This window comes from Alosa pseudoharengus, unplaced genomic scaffold, assembly GCF_046254945.1.
Source record: "Alosa pseudoharengus isolate Yale_2024_CS ecotype anadromous, Long Island Sound unplaced genomic scaffold, YU_APseudo_1.1 YU_APseudo_1.1_scf_5, whole genome shotgun sequence".
Lineage (NCBI taxonomy): Eukaryota > Metazoa > Chordata > Actinopteri > Clupeiformes > Clupeidae > Alosa > Alosa pseudoharengus.
In genome coordinates, this window is record NW_027468837.1 from 18,651,608 (window position 1) to 18,676,625 (window position 25,018).

The following is a 25,018-nucleotide window of genomic DNA, read 5'->3' on the forward strand; positions in this document are numbered from 1 at the left end:
CAGTTTCCCAGTGGGTGTGAACTCAGTAAGTTCATGTTTGAAGCTTTGCTCAGGCCATTTCTGACGTAGATAAGAGGCAGGACTCTTGGGAGAGACAAGACTATTAACATGTTTGTATGACAAATTCTCTATGTGTAGTTGTCGACAAGCAGTGGAGAGAGAGAAGGGGCATGTTGAACTTTGACTGAAGTGCTTTTAAAAGGTAAGTCTGACAAACATTGTCTGAATGTTGAACATAGCAGCTAATCCACAAGCTTTCAGTTTGGTTAATTGTTGACTTGCCACTGACAGTGGTGATATTTGCTTTTGGTTGTTTATTTTGACAAGAGTTTTAATACTCCTAGCTGGTACCCCACCACTTGTATGGATATCGAACTTAATCGAAAACATAGTAAATAGATATATACATTTTGTATTATATGAGAGTGAATGTGCCATGTACTTGTTTTAACATTTATTTATTTATTTGGAGGCGTATAATTGTTGGAATGGGGAAACTACCAGCCAGAAGCATCTTTCTGGGAATCGCTGTGACAGCCACTGTATGCACCACTATCATTGCATTAGTTCTATCTTTGGCTCAGCACTACACTATGGACTTACCCTACGGCACACAGGTGATTGAGGAAACTTTCAGATCCACCTGAAAGGTCAAAAACAGCGTAGGAATAGTCCATTGTTCTTCTTATCCCTGACAGATGTGACCTTACAGTATTCTTGCTAAATTTTTGATTGTGTTCTTCAGAAGTTCTTATGCTGGTGCTGGCTCAGTGGTTGCTTACTCAACCTGTAATTATTTCCACGACAAAATTACTGTTATGGTGGACTGCCTAACTCTTATGTCCTAACAGTCTGTGTGCTTGGTTATTAGTTAGGCTACCATGTTACAGTTACAAAGTTAATTTTGTTTGTAAATTTTTCATTTCAGTATGGAATAGTCTTTGATGCTGGATCTTCCCACACATCTCTCTTCTTATATAAATGGCCAGGAGGCAAAGAAAACAACACCGGGATTGTGTCACAGATGAAGGTGTGCGAGGTGGATGGTTGGTAACTTTTGAATATCACCTATCTCACAGCTTGTTCAGTTTCTTAATGTCACTGTAACTGATGCTGCTGCTCTAACAGAAGGCTGCAAGGAAAATTGCACCCCAACAGACTGTCAAAAACATACTGTACATTTCCAAATTTGGATAAATAAATCATTTTACCCCATGAAAAAGAAAACCTTTTTTTTTAAAAACTGTCTCAAAGTAAAATACAATGTTGACATTACATGTCTGGAAATGTGAGTACTTTTTCCCTTGCTAATATAGCTCAACATAAACAAACACAGAAAGAAACCGAGATACATTCTATGCCTTTGCCTTACTATTATAGGGAACACTACTGGAAAATAGGATGAATCATAATCATAATACATTTCCCATGATAGACTCAGGGTTCTACATTTCCCATGGTGGGGCTCTATTTACAGGAGGGGGTATATCAAGCTACAGGCAAAATCCTCCCGCTGCAGGCCAAAGTCTTCAGAAGTGCTTAGATGTCGCCAAAGCCACAATACCTGTCAGACAGCAGCGGAGCTGCCCTCTATACCTGGGTGCGACGGCTGGTATGCGGCTCCTAAGGTACACTATACTTTGTTTTTATGCTTTACTATTTTAGTTGTCCTACCATGTCTTTGTCATATGTGTGTAGATTGTTTCCTGTATAGATGAGTGACCAAGACGTACATTGTGGAAGAATGAACTTTGAATCTTGCCTAAAAAACCCTGTAAACAGCAAAATATGTAATATCCAGGCTACAAGATCAGAATGCAACAGACCTCATCATGGAGGAAGTCGTCAACACAATAAAGGGTTATCCATTTGACTTCCGTGGTGCGCAGATACTCTCGGGTATGGAAGAAGGGGCTTATGGTTGGGTTACTATCAACTATATACTGGAGGGTTTCATCAAGGTGAGTTCTACTATGTGCACATGACCTGTGTTTCAAAGACAAGGAAGAAACACTGAAGATGCCATGGAACTGTAACATAAGACTGTCTCTGTTCTTGTTTGATGGCAGCACACGTTTGAAGGCCAATGGATTCAGCCAAAAGGAGGTAGGATCCTTGGGGCTCTGGATCTAGGAGGGGGTTCCACCCAAATAGCCTTCACTCCCAAAGAGCCAGTTAAGCAGCCTGATTCTGAAGCTGCTCTTCAGCTGTATGGCCATAGGTATGGGGTGTACACTCACAGCTACCTTTGCTATGGAAAGGACCAGGCCATGAAGCAGCTACAAGCACATCTGGTTTCGGTGAGAATCAGGATTTGGTGTGTTTCTATTCTATTCAATATTTGAAAGATGACAAGCACTGTAACTGAAACGTAAAATGATCCAATTGATTATTCCAGATGAGTGGTTCTTCTACCACAATTATGCACCCATGCTATCATACAGGCTTCAACCTGACATTGACTCTGGGTGACCTCTACGACTCCCCTTGTGTGAGCAAGCCAGGAAATACTGACCCTGACAAAAGTGTCACCTTCTCTGGCATGAGTGACCCCAATCAGTGCCAGAGCCTCATTCAGAAGATAGTAAACATAAGCGAGTGTGCCTACAGCCCTGACTGCGGATTCAATGGAGTTTACCAGCCTCCAGTCCATGGAGAGTTCTTTGTAAGTCACTCCAAAATTGAATAACTGAGTGTAATCAACCAATAGCGCTAACCTGTTTAGGCATATGGTTACATTATGTTTCCATATGTAAATAAATAAGGGTATTTATTTATCCTTTTGCCATACAGACTAATACCACATACAAAGTAAATTTTTAAATTCAGTGTCTTGGTGCTCTTTGTTCAGCTAGCAGGGTAATGATTTTTTTCCATTGGCTTCTGCAGGCCTTTTCAGCGTACTATTACACATTTGATTTCCTGGGGCTCGCCCCTCAAGCCCCCTTACCAAAAGTCACCTCGACAATAGAGACCTTCTGCAAGAAGAGCTGGAATACTGTAAGAAAACACAGTTTCTCTCCTTTTACTCTCTACAACAGTGTTTCTAAAAGTGTGGTCCGGGGACTACTGGTGGTCCGCAAGCTATCCCAAGTGGTCCGCGAGCAGACGTGGTAAAATATAATATAGATGAGTTGTTTGCAATATTGAACCAACTTGTATGTAAATCCAAACAGTTCTACAACACTGTCTATGTATGCCAGTTTAAATCATATGGATCCTCTGACACAATATTCAAAGTGCAAAGACAATAAGCAAGGTGGTTCAGTGAGTAGTCCTATTGTGTAGGCTAATATACTGTTGAAGTAGGTCTAATCTTTTTTTTAGCTAGGTGATCCGTGCGTTTCTTTTTTATTGGTTAAGTGGTTCTTCATCTGAAAAAGTTTCAGAAACACTGCTCTACAAATGTGTATCTCATGGTTCACACAAGGGCATGTGAAGAGGTCAGTCCACCTTCACATGTGCAAACGTTACATCAAATACAGATGAATTAAATGAAAATATTTCACAACCCAACAACAGTGTGACTGATGATAATAAAACATATATAAATATATTTACCGGTATGTAAATTCTTCACAACTGGATTTAACTGGTTTTGATCTGAACTCTTCATGTACTGAATGTAGGTCACCAGATCAAAAGAGATAAGTATACGTTTGAATGAATTGGACCGATCTGCTAATGGCTGAAAACAAATGTCTCAACACTGTTTGAAATGCATTATACAGTACCCTCCAGAAGTATTGGCACCTCTGCTAAAGTTGACTAAAAACCGGTATAAAAAATAATGTGTTGGTGATTTACTGTAATCTCAATGAAAACAATTAAGAAAAATCCAACCTTGAAGGGAAGCAAACTGAGATGGAAGCTTGATTCTTAATGTTGTGTTCAGGCATAAAAAAAAAAAAGGTTTGGTTCCTGTTGGTTGTCAGTTGAGGCCATGGGTCGGTAGGGAATTTTTTATTTTTTATTTTTTTTCCAGTGGCACTAAGGGATAGGTAGAAAATCAATCCCACCAGGATTTCGCGAGGTTTTTTGAGACTGTTGCGACCTAAAATGCCTGGATGGAAGTTGCGGTGATTTTAGCTGTTTCTTGTGGAGAAATTGCGGGAGGAAGTGAAAATTGCAAAAATAGTTTAAATTTAGGGCAATTAAGGTTAGTAAGACCAAAATCACACTGATAATCTTGATGCTTATTAAAAAGGATAATCAAAGGTAAACAGTAAGGATTACAGAAAATCAAAGTAGGCCTACTTTATTTGTGAAAATGCTTTGACTGAGGTCATTCACAAAGCATTATAGTAGAACTGTCCAAAAAAGACAGTCACCTAAAGAGATTGCATCATGTCATATGTTTCAATACATTCATATATTTTGTAATTCATATTAAGTTCATATCTTTTTAATAATTCATAGTCTGTGGCCTGCATAATTACTAATAGCCAAGTAAGTATCTAGTAATTTCATATTGATTTAAACTATTTGACTACACTTCTGTTTAATGTCATTACATTGGTGGTGTACGACTAATTGACTGCCTGCCCCTTTAAGGACGTGAGAGTAGCCTAAGTACATTTCTGAGTGGATTGGAAGGCTTGCATCTCACGGCTACGAGTGTAAATCACTTTTTGCATAGTGCATTACGATATGTGGATGCAATTGGGAATGTCTTCTATGTCATTAGTTAAAATAAATGTTAAAAAAAACAACTCGAATGAAATCATTATTGGATCATAGAAGAGGTAAATGTCTTGCAATTTTATTAATTTCTATGATTTTGGTAGCACTACTCAAACTAAGCCCACAAGCTAGCAAACATGACATAAGCTAAAAGGACATATCCAGGTAAACGTTTGCCAATGGGTTGCATAGCCTACTCAAAAATCAGTAAGTAGGCCTTAATTAACTTACTTTCATAGCCTAGGTAGGTTAGCAACACCAGGTTGAGAGATGCAAGTAAGCAGATCATCAACGTTAGCCTTCTATTTATTGTCATCAAAACTGTAGAGGAACGAATAGGGCAGTCTTTGGTGTCATATGCAAAAGGTGCAGAAGTAAGTGTGCCATCTGGCTCAATATTTTGCGCGAGGGACTGTTGTGGTAGGTGAAATTTCACGGTGAAACTACTTTGATTGGTCAAATTTGCGAAAAAGTTGCGGTGTTTGGACAAAATTGCGAGTGCCTTGGTAAGTGACAAAAACAATCGTCTTCGTGAACAGCTGTGCATAGGCTACTTTGTAAAAGAGAGAATACGCTCATTCCTATACATAACGCAAGGGGTAATTAATGTAATAGTTCGCCTTTTATTTGTGGATTTATTTAATATATTTAGTGTTATTTCTTCCCCAAGCTCATAAAATAAATTTGGGTCGCACATAAATTGACAGGGTCGGTCGGAAACCGGAACCCAAGAATTTTTTTTTTTATGCCAAACCATATTTGTTTTGATCTGGACATTTGTTTTGGTTCATTGACCTGATGACCAACTTTTAGTGTCTTGGCAGAGATTGACAGATTTCCTTTGAAAATGTTCAGGTTTTTCTTGATGTTCATGATACTATATAAGTATACTCTTTTGATCCTGTGAGGGAAATTTGGTCTCTGCATTTATCCCAATCCGTGAATTAGTGAAACACACTCAGCACACAGAGAGGTGAACACACACTAATCCCAGCGCAGTGAGCTGCCTGCAACAACAGCAGCACTAGGGGAGCAGTGAGGGGTTAGGTGCCTTGCTCAAGGGCACTTCAGCCATGCCTACTGGTCAGGGTTCGAACCGGCAACCCTCCAGTAACAAGTCCGAAGCGCTAACCAGTAGGCCACGGTTGCCCTACTATGCACTTTAATTAGGTTCCCAAAGCCTTTGGGAATAAAAACAGCCTTGGGCTTGGGCTTTTTATGCCTTTAATTGACAGGATAGTGGAGAATGACAGGAAGCAAGTGGGAGAGTCGGGGTGGGATCCAGAAAGGACCACGGGGCGGGAATCGAACCCGGGTCGCTGGTGTACGGTGAAGGTGCCCCAGCCAGTCGCGCCACGGCTGGGGCCACTTTTGAAGATTTTGTTGGGGAGTTGGTGACCCCAAGATGATACCTTTGTCTGTAACTCTCCAACAGCCTATCCTACCATCCACCATACTGTACATGGCGGCAAGATAACCATGGGTCTTTGTCCAAGCATGTTTGTCACATTTCCAGATGATCAGAACCTTTTAATCATTGTTTGAACTGTAAATATAGGCATTTCAACAAAGTTGTCATAGACATTCTCTGACTTACAAATGTCAAAAAAACACTTTGTTTTTATTTAAATTTAGTGTATTCTCTTGTCTTTCCGATGTTAAAAAATGACTAGAGGATGTAGCCTCTGTGTGACTTTATTTTCATACCATAGTGAAAAAGAAAGTCATGAACTACTTCTGAAAGTTCACAGACACTCTGATTAACTTACATACATTGAAATTAGATAGGAAAATGCTTCTGTAAGGTTTTGTATATAAGATTTTTCAGGGGTGCCAATAATTGTGAGCAAAAGTGTTTTAGTTGAAAATATTTCTTTATGAGATTTTTCTTTTTCTCAAAATACATTTGCTTCTTATCAAGGCTGGATTTTTTCCTAATTTGTTTCATTGTGAGTTTACAATAAATCACCAACAGATTATTTTTTAATACCGGTTTTTAGTCAACTTTAGCAGAGGTGTCAATAATTCTGGAGGGTACTGTAACTGATTCCAGATCAGGGTGTTTCATATTGTGTCTGTTCTGTTTACCCAGCTTCTGGTTGAATATCCTGACACAAAAAAAATATACCTGAGAGACTACTGTGCTTCAGCTCAGTATATCATGACTATTCTTGTGCAAGGCTACAAGTTCAATGAAACCTGGGACAAAATCTACTTCCAAAAAAAGGTGGGTTGTGTCTTAACCTGCCTTCCAGTTGGAGAACTTGGAGAAACCATGAGTCCTTTACATAAAAGCAAAAGCAGCGTCACAGCCCTCATTGAAATATGCAAACAACCTGCCAAACTAGACATACAGGGAAGACATTGGTTGGAATGCATTTTCCTATTTGGAAAATGCATAGTCCAAATTGGAATATCCTCATGGGTATTACATACTGGACATGTAATTGCTTCACATGTCTGCCATGTTTAACATAATGCCACAAGAACTATGTGGACATGCCTACTTCCTACTATAAACAGAAACTTCAAGGCTCACGCTGGTATCTCATGCAGTGCCCTTCCTGTTAACACTGAATTCCTTAGGGATGAGGCACTAGATGATATATATGAGCAAATAAATCAAATAGAGAAAATGTAATTCATTTAATGTTTATTAAATTAATTCAACATTAAAATATAACCAGGACATTTGGAATAAAGGATATAAATAAATATGATCAAGCCAGATAACAGATGTAAAAAATGTACTGACAATCAAAATGTCACTGATTTTGACTTTTATGAATCCCTGAGTTACAAATTCATTAATGTGCTACAAACTCTGTAACAGTCTAATTGATAAAAGCCATGACATTTTTTCGTGAGATATCAGGGCTTCTCTTGTTTTTATGTGGTCTTGTGTTATTTGCTAACTTTTCGTCATGCTTTGTTTTGGAAAACACTTTATATTGCAATGTAACACAACAGGAGCTCTACAAATAAAGATGGATTTGATTTGATGTGTCCTTGGCATTCCACAGGTGGCCGACACAGACATTGGTTGGACTCTGGGCTACATGCTTAACCTGACTAATCTGATACCCTCCAAACACCCCCTAGTGGTTACAGGAGTGCAGCGCAGTCAGTGGGCAGCTGAGGTGTTTTTCATTGTATTTGCACTTTTTCTCAGCCTTGTGATGGTCATCTTCCTCATATTTTGGTCACCATAATCACTAACTGAACACTAGATGTTATATTTCACATAATTACAAATCAATGGGAAAAGATCAGCACCTGACTAATTTGTGCTTTGTTTACTGTTAACACATTTTCATAAATGAAGTGTTTACGTGTGCTGTGCTGAAGATCCATTAAATTTCAAATATTTACCAACAAAAGAAAACAAAATTTACAGAAATATTTTATATAATACTGGAATAATGTAAAGTGTCTGTTTTATTTTACTGTGCAAAGTTTTTTTTTAGGAAGGTCTAATTTAAAATAAATGTAATTTCTGTTACATGTATAAGTACAATGTATAAGCTAAAGTAGGCATGTAATGTGTGTATAGGTTTACATGAACTGAATATAAGACATGATGAAAAGAATAAGGCCTCAGCAGCAGCCTGACTTCTTCTGTGGGGGCTTCTGGTGCAGTGTCACACAGCCTTGACCACTCTCTTTCACTGTCTGCTTCAATAACCTACACCAACAATCAATCAGAGTTATTATAATAAACAACATAGAATGAAACTAAAACAAGTAAAAATGTAATTTCTTATCAATGGATAAATGAGTGCATCTTACCTGGCCAGACTCTCTATGGACTGTGAAACGTTGTAGCCAGTTACAGCACTGCATTCCATGAAATGGATGTTGTATTCCTAAAGAATTATAATACAAACTAGAAATGCAATCCCAAGGAATAACGAGTGCATGAAAATGCAAAATATATGATGTAAAATATCACACAGAGTTAAAACAGATAATGCAGAGATAGTTACAATGGTGTTGCTATGGTAGACTTGGTGGTTGTTATGCTAAATAAAACTGTTGCTATGAAGGTTGCTAGGGTAATCATTATGGTTGCTATGGTGGTTGCTAAGTTGACATTATAGTGGTGGTTGCTAGGTTGTTACTAGAGCAAGTAAGATGGTTGCTAGGGTGTTACTAGGGTACATTTGGTGGTTTCTATGCCGAATAAAACAGTTGTTATGCTAGTTGCTAGGGTAATCAAGTTGGTTGCTATGGTGGTTGCTAGGTTGACATTATAGGGGTGGTTGCTAGGGTACATATGGTAGTTGCTATGCAAAATAAAGCAGTTGCTAGGATAATCATATTGGTTGCTATGGTGGTTGCTAGGTCAACATTATGGTGGTGGTTGCTATGTTGTTGCTAGGGTAATTGAGATAGCTGATATGGTAGCTATGCTAAATAAGTGGTTGCTATATTGGTTGCTGGGGTCATCATGTTGGTTGACAATATTTCAGTGGTTGCTAGGTTGTTGCTAAGGTAATTAAGATGGTTGCTAGGATGTTGCTAGATACATAAGGTAGTTGCTATGCAAAATAAAGCGATTGCTATGCTGGTTGCTAGGATAATCAGGTTGGTTGCTATGGTGGTTGCTAGGTATACATTATGGTGGTGGTTGCTATGTTGTTGCTAGGGTATTGATAAGGTAGATATGGTGGTTGCTATGCTAAATATGTGATTGCTATGCTGGTTGCTGGAGTCATTGTGTTAGTTGATAATATTTTAATGGTTGCTAAGTTGTTGCTAGGGTAATTGAGATGGTCGCTAGGGTATTTATAAGGTAGATATGGTAGTTGCTATGGTAAATAAAGCGGTTGCTATGGTGGTTGCTAGATTGGGATTGCAGTGGTGGTTGCTAGGTTGTTGCTAGGGCAAATATTAAGGTGTCTTGAGTGTTACTAGGGTACATATGTTGATTGCTATGCCAAATAAAGTAGTTGCTATGGTATTTGCTAGGATAATCATGTTGGTTGCTATGGTGGTTGTTAGATTGACATTATAGTGGTGGTTGCTAGGTTGTTGCTAGGGTAAATAAGATGGTTGCTAGGGTACATATGGTGGTTGCTATGCCAAATAAAGCAGTTGCTATGCTGGTTGCTAGGGTAATCATGTTGGTTGCCATGGTGGTTGCTATGTTGATATGTTGGACAAATAGGTTTGTTTTTGTTAATATCTCAAAGTATAACATTTACAAAAATGAAAAAACATAGCAGCCATGTCCATTAGAAGACCTACGTTAAAGTTTGAACAAAATTTCTAAGTTAAGTGGTTGAAGTTAAATATCTTACAGAAAAGTGGTCAGCGGAATAATAATAATAATACTAAGGAGCCTAGCATTTTCATGCACTGTAATGAGAGTCTACCTCTAAATATAGTATATGAAGTCTTATTCTTGACTACAGTTACTTCCAGAAATATTGTAAACATCATTGGGAAAGCTTACACTCATTTATAAACTTACTTATTCATCCAATCCAGAAACTCACATTTAACCAAATTCAAATACTGATTTTTAACAAATTGTCATAGCACCTGAGCCAACCGTTCGCCTTCTGGGTGCAGAACTTCCCGATCTTCACTATCATTCTTGTTCCCAAGAAGCAAGATGATGACCTCACTTGGAGCCCCTTCCTGTTAAGCACATCCACAACATGATATATTTCGTCAATGATGCAGTTAGCGATGCTCAAAATTCAGTGTAAGCCTGTCTATTCCTTCAAGGCAGTTGCCTGGACCATGCTGAGATTGTAGTTGCTGATTACCTGAGAAAACTTTTTTTGTCAGAAATGAAGGATGCTGTTAAGATATTCTCTGAAAATCAGCAACTAAAGCTTTTTATTCTTTTAATATTTACTTTTAATTTTTGACATTTACCTCAATGCAGGTAATCCATTTGCGAACAGCACTAAAGGTCTGACAGGATGAAATGTCATACATCAGGATGAGTCCCTGAGCCTTATGTAACACATTATGGGTGATGCTTTGAAACCTGGAAGATATATGTTTGACAAAATTGTTTCAAAATCAAACACTCTCAACATGTGCAAACAAATATTCTTCTAAATATCTTAACACACTGGTAAAGGGGATTTTTTTAAAAGTTGTTAATTATTGATTCAACATTATTACATTACATGACAAGAATGTCAGAATGCTAACTGACATGAGGTCTAAGTATTTAAGTTCACGTAAGTCTAAGTTCACATCACCTAAGTTTGACTACTCCATAACATCCATACCTTTCCTGACCAGCAGTGTCCCATATCTGAAGTTTTACCAATTCACCATCCACAGCCAATGTCTGGGTGAAGGTATCAATACCTGTGATGTGTGTACAGACACATTATTTTGTACACATATCAATACAAAGCGACTATAGATGATTACAAAAAGTGAGAACATAAAAAGAGATCAAACTTACCAATGGTGGCAGAGTGATCATCAATAAACTGTCCACTCTGGAATCGGCGGATAAAAGATGTCTTCCCCACGCTACTGTCTCCAACCATCACTACATTAAACATAACAGCCTCTTCCAGAGATGTAAGAGTGTTGTCTAATGTAGAAAAGCAATTGGAGAGGTTTTAGGGGGTGTTGCTCTCCAAAAGGAGTTAATTTTTTGTCTGGATAATGTTTCATATATGATTCTTAGATAAGTCTACAAAAAAATCAAGATGATTATTTTTGTTTTCTTTTGTTGCTGTTGTCACCATCAGGAATGCTTTTACAAACATACATATTTTCTTTTTTCAAGTCAATATGTCAATATTTGTTTTCCTAAAATAAAATTAGACTGCCGACAAACTTACCTTGCCCATACTTTCTATCTAAATCTGATTTGCTTCTTGCTTCTGAAGGCGGTTGTTCCACCTTCTGAAATTGCCCCTCACCAGCTAAGACCAGTTTAGAAAGGCCCTGTGAAAATGTCACAACACAATCTTAATGATACATAGTTCCTTGAAGTTAGTCTTGATGATGGAATATTACTGGTAGTGTTAATTCTGTTGATTTCTAATTTAACATACATGCATCTAGATTCCAAAGAAACATTCATCCTGACCAACAGGTTTGTTTCAATTTGGCTACAGCTTTGTAAAGTTAACTTTTCAACTTTTGCTGACTATTGTTTTAGAAGAAGCACTATTGTTTAATAAGAAGCAGTCAGTTGGTACCGTATATGGTGTCACCACAGGGCAGAAGTATTTTAGACATATAATCTGTCATATTTACCTCACTATGGACATTTTCCTGAATGTTCTGCAACACACAGCTATCATTTTCAGGGGCCTGGCTAACAGGTTGGTCCTCAGGTCCCCCCACGGCTCCTCCTATCCCTCTGCAGCCCTGACCACCACGCCTGGAGCCCATCTTCCTCCTTGTGCCTTCTGGCGCCTCCTTGTGGCCAGCAGAGCCATGTCCAGTACCCTCATCTTGTGGTAGGGTATCTTCTGACTCCCCTGTTTCAGTCACTTTCTGGATTGTAACTGTCTCAGTTGGCCCAGTCAGATCTCCCATGTCATCAATCACATTACATCTTTCTGCATTTCCTTGGTCTCTCTTTAGGCCGCTTTTTTCATCTTCCCCTTGTCTCCTCATGTTCTTGCGAGTTGATCCCATTTTCCTTTTTTTCGTGGTGCTTTGTGGATCTATGGATGGGTTATCCTCTTGCAGCTCAGATGAAGGTGATGAGGATGCACTGTGGACTGATGTCCTGCATTGAGCAGATGCAGGTAAAACTCGCTCATCAATGAACTCATCAGGCCTTTCTGCCTGAGCCAGTGGCTGTAGGTTACTCTTGCTTGTTTGAACAGAAGTAATGAGTAACTGTTCACCCTCCATTGACAAGTCTTCTGTATTCGGAAGAGCTGTATCATCCCCGTCTTGTTTCGAGGTGCTGATGTCATCCACGTGCTCGTCTACATTTGCAGCCTGTTTCGCTCTGTTTCTCAGACCTTGACCTCTACGAGAAGAGCCCATCTTTCTTTTTTGGAGCATAGATTTGGGTTCCTTCTGACTGTCATCCTCACAGAGGTTTCCGGAGCTCGTCTCAGCTGCTGTGGTCCCACTTGATTCCGAAATCTCAATTTGTCCCAAGGGTGACTGAACATACATCTCCGGGATTAAATGGTCCTCAGGGTGGTTACAGGCCCCACTGGCAGGTTCAGAACATTTACTCTGATGGATGTCTGTCCATTTATAATTATGTGCACCCTCTAGTCCTCCTCTATGTTCAGCACATAAATCTACATCACCAGTGACCTGCTGAATTGGTTGTGTAACTGTGTTAGTCACACTATCCAAATCCCCATTCTTTACATCTGCTTCACTATGACTGCTATTCTTATTCTTATGTTGACGTTGGGATATTTTACGACTAGATCCCATTCTCTTCTTTTGTGGTTTACTCTCTTCTGAGGAATCCGAATTTTCCAGTGGACATAACTTAAGTGTGTTTTTACAAGAGGGTGAATTAGCAGGTGGTGTCTTACTGTTCACAGCCAGAGTGTCTCCATGAGCTGAGTAATAGTCATTGCCGGCTATATTCTCCAAAGGTGGCTGCTCTGCTGTGGTAATAGTTGGGGCCAAAATGCACTGTTCTTTCTTAATTACTTCATCTTTACTGTGAATGGCATCGTTGCTTCTCTCCTGATCTGTTTCGAGTGATTCTGGTGTTGAAGGTATAACTATTGTATTTCCAAAAATAGAAGACATTGCCTCTGTGTTTTCCTCAATATCATGGATTTTCCTCTCTTCCTCATCTTTCACTTCTCCTTCCACTGATTTACTGTCCAGGCAAGGACTTGTCTCTGTGTCTGTGTGAATGAGCATTCCATCCATGACAACATATTTTCTCTCCATCTTTTCATGTTGGCTCCTTCTTGTTGAGCCTAACTTTCTCCTCCGTTTCAAGCCAGGACTTTCTTCAGTTTGTGGATATTGGGAAGCAGAAACACTTGTTTCAGTAACTTTATCTTGGATTTGTTCTAGAATCCTTCCCTGTCCTTCAACTGTTGTGTCACACTTAACTGCTCTATGGGTTTCAGGTGGACCCAAGTCAACCTCCCTTTGATCCTCTACCTTACCTTCCAGGATCATTAAAATGTCCCTCTCTCCTTTTTCCTTTTCTGACTCTTGACTGCTTAGATCTTGTTTATTTGGTTCATCCACTGTCTCTTTACTTGCATATTTCATTGGACATTCATTAAATCCTACAAGAATTGTGTTTAGACAAGCTGCTTGCATGTTTTCACTGGATGATATTTCCTCTGATTGGAGATTTTCTTCCTGCTGCACCTCAATATCAGTTTCAGTGACCATCCCAGTCATCACCTCAGTTTCATGTGAAGATCTTGTTCCATCCAAATGTACTTCATTACTTTTCCTTTTCTGTCTACGAGTTGACCCCATCTTTCTCTTGTTCCTCGACACATCATGATTTAAATCCCCCTCCTTTTCATGAGGCTGAAGTCTGATGGTGGATTCCCAGTGATCAGACGCTGCTCTTAATTCTTCCATGATGGAGCTCTCCATACATGTGTGAGATTCAGATGGAGATTCCGTGGTAACCATGCCCTCTACTATAGTGTCTGGACTGAGATCTTCGGTAATATATGATAGCTTACTCTCAACTTCTGCTTGTTCTGATAGCTCTGTGCTTATTCTGTTTTCCTTCTTCGGGTCAGCTAGGGATTCCTGACTCTTTTCTGACTGCTCTTCCTCATGCTTTTTCAGTTGTTCAACATCTTCTCTCATAAATGCTTCACTGAATTGGTCTGCTCCCACTGTTGTGATGGCCTCTGTTTCCTTTTCCATAATGGACATCTCATTGTTATCTTCTGGGTAATTACCATCTATGTGAGCATTTGTTCCTTGTTCTACTTCCTCACTGTGTTGGACATCAGGGCTGAGCATCTCAGGGCTAGAACTCTCTGCATGAACATTCAGTGGGGCAACTGTGATCTCCGTATCTGCGTTCATGTCCATGTTCTCATTGACATCATCTGTACTCATGGCTCCACTTGGCTCTTCCCTTTTCTGTTCTCTCTTTGTCCTGCGGGTTGACCCCATCCTCCTCTTCTGCCTTGAGGTACCCTGTACACTTCCCTCTTCCTCTTGATGTTTGAAGGAGGATTCTGAGTGGCTATACAATGTGCTTGTTTCTGATGGGTCTGTGCTTTCCACATGAAGAGAATGAGAAAAGTCAAGAACATCTGTGCTGATATTTGGTACTTCTGATTCTATGGTGGAGCCGAGAATGTGAGCTTGTGTTCCTTGTTTTACTTCCTCACTGTGTTGGACATCAGGGCTGTGCATCTCAGGGCTAAAACTCTCTGTATGAACATTCAGTGAGGTATCTATCTCTGGAATGTGATCTGATGAAGGAGATGGGGGAGATCCAAGACAGGTGAGAGTCTCAATGGCTATCTGACAGGAGAAAGAGGCAGCCTTCTCAGTGGTATCCATGTCCTCAACAGTTGTGTCTGCACAGTCTAGGCTGGGATCTTCAGTAGGAGATGATAAAATATTCTCAGCTTCTGTCTGTTCTGATACCTTTGTATTTATGTTTTCCTTGTTCTGGTCACCAGGGGCCTCAAGAAAGCTTTCTGCCATTTCTTCCTCATGCTTCTTGAGTTGGCCAACATCTTCTTTCATAAATGCTTCATTGGACCGGTCTGCTCCCACTGTTGTACGGACCTCTGCTGTTTCCTTTGCCAAAATGGACATCTCGTTGTTATCTTCTAGGTCATTACCATCTAGTTGCTCTGCAATTATATCAGGGTATTGATGTCTATATTCTTGTTTTTGCCCACCCTCCTCTGGGTTGCACAGTTGGAAAGAAGATGAAACAGTTTCAACTGATAGGCTACTATCAACATACTGATTCTGTTCAACAGAGGTTAAAGCCATACTGAGAGTTCCAGCATCTGTCTGATTAATGACAAACTCATTTTCCTTTGAGACACCGATGATGCTTTCTCCTATAATTCCTTCTTCTGCCTCTGACCTCATGATCGTATCTGCGTTCATGTCCTCTTTGACATCATCTGTACTCATGGCTCCACATGGCTCTTCCCTTTTCTGTTCTCTCTTTGTCCTGCGGGTTGACCCCATCCTCCTCTTCTGCCTTGAAGCACCCTGTTGTACACTTTCCTCTTCCTCTTGATGTTGAAGTTTGAAGGAGGATTCTGAGTGGCTAGACAATGTGCTCGTTTCTGATGGGTCTGTGCTTTCCACATGAAGAGAATGAGAAAAGTCAGGAACATCTGTGCTGATATTTTGTACTTCTGATTCTATGGTGGAGCCGAGAATGTGAGCCTGTGTTTCTTGTCCTACTTCCTCACTGTGTTGGACATCAGGGCTGAGCATCTCAGTGCTAGAACTCTCTGCATGAACATTCAGCGGGGCAACTGTGATCTGCGTATTTGCTATCATGTTCATGTCCTCACTGACGTCATCTGTACTCAGTGTTCCACATGTCTCTTCTTTTTTCTGTTCTTTTTTTGGCCTGCGGGTTGACCCCATTCTCCTCTTCTGCCTTGAGGCACCCTGTTGTACACTGTCCTCTTCCTCTTGATGTTGAAGATTGAGGGAGGACTGAGAGTGGTCAGACAATGTGCGTGTTTCCGATGGGTCTGTGCTTTCCACATGAAATGAATGATGAAAGTCAAGAACATTTGTGCTGATATTTGGTACTTCTGATTCCATGGTGGAACTAAAAATGTGAGCTTGTGTTCCTTGTTCTACTTCCTCACTGTGTTGGACATCAGGGCTGTGCATCTCAGGGCTAAAACTCTCTGTATGAACATTCAGTGAGGTATCAATGTCTGGAATGTGATCAGATGAAGGAGCTCCAAGACAGGTGAGAGTCTCAATGGCTATCTGACAGGAGAAAGAGGCAGCCTTCTCAGTGGTATCCATATCCTCAACTGTCATGCCTGCACAATCTGGGCTGGGATCTTCTGTAGGAGATGATAAAATATTATCGGCTTCTGCCTGTTCAGATACCTCTGTATTTATAATTTCCTTGTTCTGGTCACCAAGGACCTCAAGGAAGCTTTCTGACATTTCTTCCTCATGGTTTTCGACTTGGTCAACATCTTCTTTCATAAATGCTTCACTGAATAGGTCTGCTCCCACAGTTGTAAGGACCTCTGCTGTTTCCTTTCCCCAAATTAATATCTCATTGTTATCTTCTAGGTCATTACCATCTAGTTGCTCTGCAATTATATCAGGATATTGGTGTTGGTTTTCTTGTTCTTTCTCACCCTCCTCTGGGTTGCACTGTGATAAAGAGGATGGCAGAATTTCAGCTGATAAGCTACTGTCACAGTACTGATCCTGTTCAAGAGTCAAAGCCATACTGAGAGTCCCAATGTCTGTCTGATTGGTGAAAAACTCATCTTCCTTTGAGGCATCTATGATGCTTTCTTCGATAATCCCCTGTTCTGTCTCTGACCTCATGTCCGTATCTGCATTCATGTTCATGTCTTCATTGACATCATCTGTACTCATGTCTCCACATGGCTCTTCCCTTTTCTGTTCTCTCTTTGTCCTGCGGGTTGACCCCATCCTCCTCTTCTGCTGCCTTGAGGCACCCTGTACACTTCCCTCTTCCTCTTGATGTTGAAGTTTGAAGGAGGATTCCGAGTGGCTAGACAATATGCTTGTTTCTGATGGGTCTGTACTTTCCACAGTAAGTGAATGAGAAAAGTCAGGAATATCTGTGCTGATATTTGGCACTTCTGATTCCATTGTGGAGCTGAGAATGTGAGCCTGTGTTCCTTGTTCTGCTTCCTCACAGTGTTGGACATTGGGGCTGAGCATCTCAGTGCTAGAACTCTCTGAATTAACATTCAGTGGGGCAACTGTGATCTCCGTATCTGCATTCATGTTCATGTCCTCATTGACGTCATCTGTACTCATGGCTCCACATGTCGCTTCCTTTTTCTGTTCTCTTTTTGGCCTACGGGTTGACCCCATTCTCCTCTTCTGCCACGAGGTATCCTGTTGCACACTCTCCTCTTCCTCTTGATGTTGAAGTTTGAGGGAGGACTGACAGTGGTCAGACAATGTGCTTGTTTCCGATGGGTCTGTGCTTTCCACATTAAGTGAATGATAAAAGTCAGGAACATCTGTGGTGATATTTGGTACTTCTGAATCCATGGTTGAACTAAGAATGTGAACCTGTGTTCCTTGTTCTGCTTCCTCACTGTGTTGGACATCAGGGCTGCACATCTCAGAGCTAAAGCTCTCTGCATGAACATTCAGTTGGGCAACTGTGTTCTCTGGAATGTTATGTGGTGTAGGAGATGACAACTGATGTTCTTGTTCTGAATGACCAGAAGCCTCACTGACAGTCTCAAAACCTATCTGAGAAGAAAAAGACTCAGTTTTCTCAGTGACGTCTATGTCCTCTATTGTGATCCCGGCAGAATCTGGACTGGAATCATCTGAAGATGATAACTTATTCTCAACTTCTGTCTGTTCTGATACTTCCATGCTTGTACTGGATTGCCTTTCTTGGTGTTCAGGTGTCTCTAGACTGTTTTCTGAATTTATCTCACCATGCTGCTGGAGCTGGTCAACATATTGGGTAGTGAATTCTGGGGTAAGATTTGTATTCTCAGTGAATTGTCTTTGGTCCACTATCTGCAGTGTCTCTTGATCTAGTGCATGGTATGACAGATGTTCACTTATTTGTTCCCCATATACTCCTGGATTGAGTATTTCTGCACCTTCCCCTTCCATGATGAGATGACTACTTCTGGTGCTTGTCCCAATGCCATCTGTTATATTCTCTGTTGAGGGGCATGCGTCTGTAGCCATGGCAGTATGTTCCTCAAACTCATCACCTGTTCCTTCTAACTCTCCCCCTCTCACATTGACAGTAAAGGCCATCTCTAACTTATCATTAAATACAGCCATTTCTCTGAACTGTGTGTCCTCTTTGACAGACATTTCCTCTTGCAATGTGTTATCCTGTGTTCCCACCTGGCTGTTTCCAATGTCCTCTTTCAGTTTGATTGCTTTGAGTGGTCTACGGGTTGACCCCATTCTTTTCTTAAGCTTTTGAACATTATGTTCTGAGTTTTTATCCTCTTCTTGTGAAACATTAATAGAGCTGGTTTGTTCACTTTCTGTGATGTTTTGATTTCCAAACTTGTTGTAACCTTCCATTACTGTGCCATCAATATTGGCATCGCTAGGATAGAAGATCTGTGAATTTTCTTTAACCGTTGAAATGTTTTCCATTGTTGATGAAAATGCACTTTTCTGTGTCATATGTTGCATTTGTAATGAAAAATCTTGGATGCCAGCCCATTCCACCTCCATTTCACTGACAGGCTCACCATCTACTTTCTCAATTTCCATTATTTCTTGGTTTAAACTACCCTCCAAATGGACCTCTTTTGCCCCCCTTTGTTCTTCACTTTTACCTACATCTTCAGCACTTTCATCTCTCTGCTGATCAGAAAGTCCTTGAGGTGTATTTTGAAGTGGCCTGTCATCAGAACAGATTTCCTTGACCTCAAACATATTGAAGCATGATTGTTCATCTTGTTTGTGTGAAGTTTCCCCCTCTTCTGGATGGGTGCCTGTGACACACACAGGTGGATTTGCTACTGGTGTGGGACTTTGAATAAAGGACACTGGAGAAGGGATTTCTGTACTGCAGGCCTCTGTCTCTGTTTTGAGTTCCAGCTCTGACAACAGCTTATGTCGTTCATTTGGAGACTCATCCCCAGTTCCCAGATCCTTAACTTCACTGCCACCTAATTCCGGCATCTGTGTCTGAGCCTGGCCTGCATCTGAATATTCTTTAAAATACTGATCCTGTGTTTCTGTGACATTAAATTCTTCCTGTACTATCTGCATGCTCTTAACCTCCTCCTGCTCTTTTCTCTCTTCAGCTTGCAATCCTTGCTTGGCTCTTCGAGTAGAACCCATTCTCCTTTTCTTCCCAGAAGTACTTGTTTCTGCCTCAGAAATGTCAGCCAGTGCCCCAGTTTCAAAGTTGTCTGAGTTTGTTTTGCCTGGATCATGTTGGCTAACCTCTATGTTCTCAGGCACAAAATCAAGCTGGCATGTGGGCATTTCAGATGAGTTTGATAGTTGCAGGTGTTGGGCAGTGGAGACCTCCTGAAGTTCTTCATTAGCTCCCCTCTCTTCTGCCTTATACCCTTGGTGGCGCTGTCGCGTTGACCCAATTCTTTTTTTGGACTTTCTGCTGGACATTATTTTCAACAGACCTGTGTTACAAGAAACAGCTATTATCAGCTTAATGAGCACAACAGACAAAATTCAGCTAAAAATTGTTTTTACCCAGCTTGATAGATGATGCTCTTTGATTATATATTCCATGACATTATGTCAAGACCCAGCGCTTCAGAGAACATCTCCTCTTGTAGCACTACTTACAACTAGTCTTGCTGATCCTAGCACTTACCACCTGACTAGAACTGACACTCGACTGTTTAAAAACTGCACTCACTGATGCACTTATTCTTATTGTACTCTACCTTTTTTAAATTGTCCTAGAATTGTTGAGAGAATTGCTTTAAAAAGCTTAAACTGTTTACCATGTTGTTAGTCGCTTTTGTTAAAAATGCGTCAGCCAAATGTAATGTAATGTAATGTAATACAATGTAATTATGTGTAAGGCTGATTTACAGAGAACATAACAAAAGAACATAAACAGCTTAGCTACAACATACAGTAGAATATCAATAAACATAGCATTATTCAAATGTCAGTTCATAGTAAAATCAGATACATTTAAATAATAATAATAACTAATAATAATGATAATGACAATAATAAGAATGTTCATAATGAATAATGACATATCTAATTTAATGATGACTAACTATGACTATGAAAAATGAAGGAATCAGCTTAGACACAAGTTGAAAATGCTTCTTGAAATTACCAAATATCAGTAGGCCTACAGCATACACTAGGTAGGGCAAAACCACCAATGAGGAACCATGAGTCTTGACTGTGTGCACTACCTCATTGGGCCCAGTCATCCACTCATACGGCTTCTCATATCACTGCTACACAGATGATGCACAACTTTATTCTTCCCGCCTGATGATGCCAGTCTCGGCGCGGATCTCAAATTGTCTCTCTAATATATCTGCTTGGATGAAAGAACATCACCTCCAGCTAAACACATTCCACGCACCCAAACACCCCTGACATGACTGATCACTGACCCTCTTCTAGCTGACTTCTTACTCGTTACTTTGACCTTGTGAACAATTTCAATTGTTACATAAATCCAACTTTTCATTGCATTTTTGCATGCTTCTGCCCTATTTATTGTATCGGCTTCCATAGGCATTAACACTAATGCTTGCATACAAAGTTATTGCTGGGTCTGCACCCACTTACTTAAGTGCTCTCATAAAAGCTTATGTTAACTCTCGGCTGTTGCGCTCCTCCAAGGAACGTCGTATGGCACTGCTGCCTCCACTCCCATGGCAATCCAGACTTTTTGTGGTCCCCCAATGGTGGAACAATCTGCTAAGCTCCATCAGAGCAAGGGTGTCCCTCTCTATCTTCAAAAAACTCTTGAAGACACAACTCTTCCAAGAATATCTCTTCTCCTAGCGTTTCTGATAACCTCACACACCTAATATGCACTAACCACACTCTTATATAAGTATATAAGAATACAAGTTCATAAAATGTATTTTATATTTCAGTAGGCTATTCAATTTCATTATCCTAAAAACCCAGTCCCCCCCATACCAGGATGGTTCGACCCAACCTGTCACATGCCACCCGCCATCACCTGTCAATCACTGTCAAAACTCAAACGATGGAGTCGTGCTTGAAGCGTAGCGGTAATTCTTGTGAAAACACGGAGGGACAAGTTAAAATTAAAATGTTCAAAATAGTTTTTTTTCCAAATGTTTGAATTTTGTATGTGTTTATCAGTTCCAAAGTCTAATAAATTAGACACTGATGGCACAGTGCTCTGTTTTAAGTCTTTTGCGCTGGTTAGGGGGTACTTGGCTGAAAAAATATTTCACAGGGGGTACATCACTGAAAAAAGGTTAAGAACCACTGCTCTATAGTACTAGTATTGCCTGTGATAACTCCTAGTCTCCTTTGCACTGTAGTTAAACGTTATTCTAACGCTGTAGCTGTAGCCCTGTAGTTTAACCACATTGATCTCAATAAATATTTCAAGTTTTTGCCTTAAATTGCACTGTGCCTATTTACAAGGGCATTGTTCCCACCTCTTTTGGGGCCTACCATCAAATTTTGGACCTCTATAGAAAGCTGAGAACCTGTAGTTTTCGTAGGAAACAGTCAAACTAACTGTGTGATGTACTCACACAGAGTTACAGAGGCTAGAATATAGTTTTTTCTTTCTGCCGGATTACAAGCATTTTTTTTTTTTTTTGGCCCACCACCACCCCCCCTCTTCGGAGGACAACTTTATTTTTATTTAAGTAACATATTTTTCAAGTGCAAATACAATTGTCCTACCTCAACCATTTATGTATATGACCCCGGAATCCGTATCATATAGCACCACGTGAATTGAAACATAAAACACATGAAACGCAATAAGGTAACGTAGACAAGTGAGACGGATAGACAGACAGATAGACAGACAAACATACAGACAGACAGACATACACACATGTTACCAAAGCCCTTTACCATGACCACTCACAGACATTTCCAATTAATTACAAAGAACTGAGTCCCATACTGTCAGCTCTGTCATCGTCCTGTCCCACTGTTTGTCTGCGTGTATTACAAGCATCTCTGAACTGACCACAATTCAGCGCTGTAGGTCACTTGATATCCCTTAGAAACACAACTGAGCCCTAGCACCAGGTCTTGTGGCTGTGTGCAAAAGTAGATCAATATAGAATGAAAATATGAGTACTTTAGACCATTATTTGCCAAGGTATGCTCATGCGTTTTGTTAAATGCCTTTGTAAAATCAACTTTTTGTTATCCAAATTGCATACTGACAATGAAATGCTTACTGCACATGAACCCCTTTGTGTAGAAGCATAATCCTGGTCTCAAATGAAAGGTAACACTTTAAGGTTTCTTGTGGATTATTTTAGATTGTATGTCAGGTGTTCTGATATAGACTGACTACACAAAATATGGAATATTTACAAAAAAGTCTCTATTTTTGCATTTACTTTGTTGGTTCAATTAGTGTGTATGAGAGACTATACATCTGTACAACTAATATTGGATAATACAACATGAAGATTACATTTCTATGGATTTTTAATCATTGTAAATATTTCAGTACCCAATATGTTGCATCTACTTATTGTGCTGCAGCTACACTGCAGCCAGAAGTCAGGGCAGCACCAAAAGTGGAGGAGGGGTAACCTGACAATAGCCAGCTATTGTCAGGTTAGAGGAGGGGGGCATTTTGGATCAAATTTAATTGAGACATAATAAGATCAATCTGAGAATGTAAAGCACTATACAGATTGTACATAAAAAAATTTTTTTGCTTTGAAATGGTGTATAACATTACTATGCTACATAACAATATGGTGCATACAATTGATTTAGAATGCTGGGGGGAGGTGGGTAACCGTCCCGCCGGCGGGACACTGAAGATTATAATAGCTTAAATTGTATTCATTTTTATAATAACTTTAATTATATGTTATTGTTGTAAGTTGCTTTGGACAAATGCCTCCGCCAAATGAATAAATGTAAATGGCTGATCTCTTACGAAGACCAACACAACAGATGCAGTAGCCTACCATTTTTAATCAAAGGTGTTAGGCTACTTGTAAAGTTATGCAAATACAGTTATTCTATGTTAGTGTAAGTTCACTCAAAAGATAGCCATGTAAGGCCTACTTACAACAGCCTAAAAGAGGAAGCTTATTAACCAGCATATGAAAACAGCTGCAACTCAACAAACATGACAGCCTTCTTTCAGGATACAAAAAATGAACACAGCAAGAAGCAGGCAAACAAATATTAGGCTTTGTTAGAAAACATTTTGCTGGTTGAAAGATATGTTAGGCTATAGCACTAACTAGCCAACAGCCAGGTTGTTTTAGGTAATTGCAAAAAGGTAATGACTCAAGCTGTGCACCATGCCCAGTTGCCCACGCAAACTGGGCTTCATTTTGAGTGCAATAGGCCTATATGCGACACGAACATTTAGTCTGTCTAGACTTAAGTGTCTGGTTTCATGCATTTCATGGCAAAAAACATACAGGTAGGCTACATCATGCGTCATAGGTCTAATAAAGATAACTATAGTTGAGCTAGATTTGCATAGCCTGCTTAATTTGGTTAGGAATTGTTGATTTCAAGCTATGTAGGCCTAACAAGCAGATTACAATATTCCCTAAATTCACTCAAAATTCAACTAAATAAATTGTCGTAATGTATTCCGTTAGCCAACTCAGCATTGACAAATGTGTGATCAGGAAACTCATTTGAAAAGAATTCTAGGCCTTTCTCACAACTCACACCATTAATGCTATACTTCTCATGGAGATAATACAACAGTTGGCAGGTAACGTTAGGCTACACTCAATCTGAGTGACTATGACCTGTAGCATAGGCCTATTTGCACAACTGCTCTACGTTAATCTGTAGGTTGGACAACGGCATATCATATAGAGAATCTTCATATTTGTAGGACGGCATCATAAACTTTTCTGCCAGGGACACAGCATCCAGAGCTACAAACATTTTTAACACAAAATAATTATTGTTACTTACCCTGATCAGCTTATAATAAATAAGAATACTGCAAAGTGCAAATAGCCTATGGCATTTCAGCTATATATATATATATATTTTTTTTTTTTATTCTTTCAGTTAGTGTCAACGCGAGGGGGTCTCATTTTGGTGAGGGACGTTGGCAATAGCCTAAAACGGCAAACATTAAACATTTCTGTAATATGTCAAATGACTTAAGCTAAAAGTGGCACAACTTGTGTGCATGACAGACACGGAACACTAAAGGCACACACGTGTCAAAAATGCCTGCTGTCAAAGAGCTGCATATGGCCTATGGAGCATACAGTAACTTGATACTTACCTTAAATCAAACGTAAGTTCCTGGTTTTCAGCAAGCAATTCCTATATATCCCTCAATTTCCAGATAATCATCATCGCAACAGAGTAAACGCAGAGTAAGCCATTTCCTAGTTTTTTTTTTTAACAAGTCAGCTTGGTTTTAAACTTCCTGTGTTATTTACACGATACAGTCCGAGCAAACTGAAATATGACAGTGTGAACAAGGTTAGCATGATTCATTTCCTGTGTTAGTACCAGAGCAAAAAAGTACAAC

At 39.9% G+C, this 25,018-nt stretch overlaps 2 protein-coding genes across 2 annotated transcripts; one reads left to right on the top strand and one right to left on the bottom strand.

Annotated features, from left to right (window-relative positions):
* The first annotated feature begins 142 nt into the window (after positions 1-142).
* entpd8 (ectonucleoside triphosphate diphosphohydrolase 8) lies at positions 143-7,895 on the top strand. Its single transcript, XM_076269171.1, has 10 exons — positions 143-202; positions 473-617; positions 929-1,046; positions 1,478-1,628; positions 1,802-1,961; positions 2,070-2,300; positions 2,399-2,665; positions 2,890-3,000; positions 6,776-6,910; positions 7,707-7,895. The coding sequence occupies exons 2-10, from the start codon at positions 489-491 to the stop codon at positions 7,893-7,895; spliced, it is 1,491 nt and encodes a 496-aa protein (XP_076125286.1). The 5' UTR covers positions 143-202; positions 473-488.
* Positions 7,320-24,938, bottom strand: rab44 (RAB44, member RAS oncogene family). Its single transcript, XM_076268561.1, has 9 exons — positions 24,767-24,938; positions 11,929-19,949; positions 11,508-11,613; positions 11,120-11,254; positions 10,938-11,019; positions 10,573-10,687; positions 10,231-10,329; positions 8,473-8,549; positions 7,320-8,368 (listed from the first exon to the last, which is right to left on the bottom strand). Exons 2-9 carry the CDS (start codon positions 19,933-19,935, stop codon positions 8,281-8,283), a joined length of 8,709 nt encoding a protein of 2,902 aa, XP_076124676.1. The 5' UTR covers positions 19,936-19,949; positions 24,767-24,938; the 3' UTR covers positions 7,320-8,280.
* Positions 24,939-25,018: the final 80 nt, after the last annotated feature.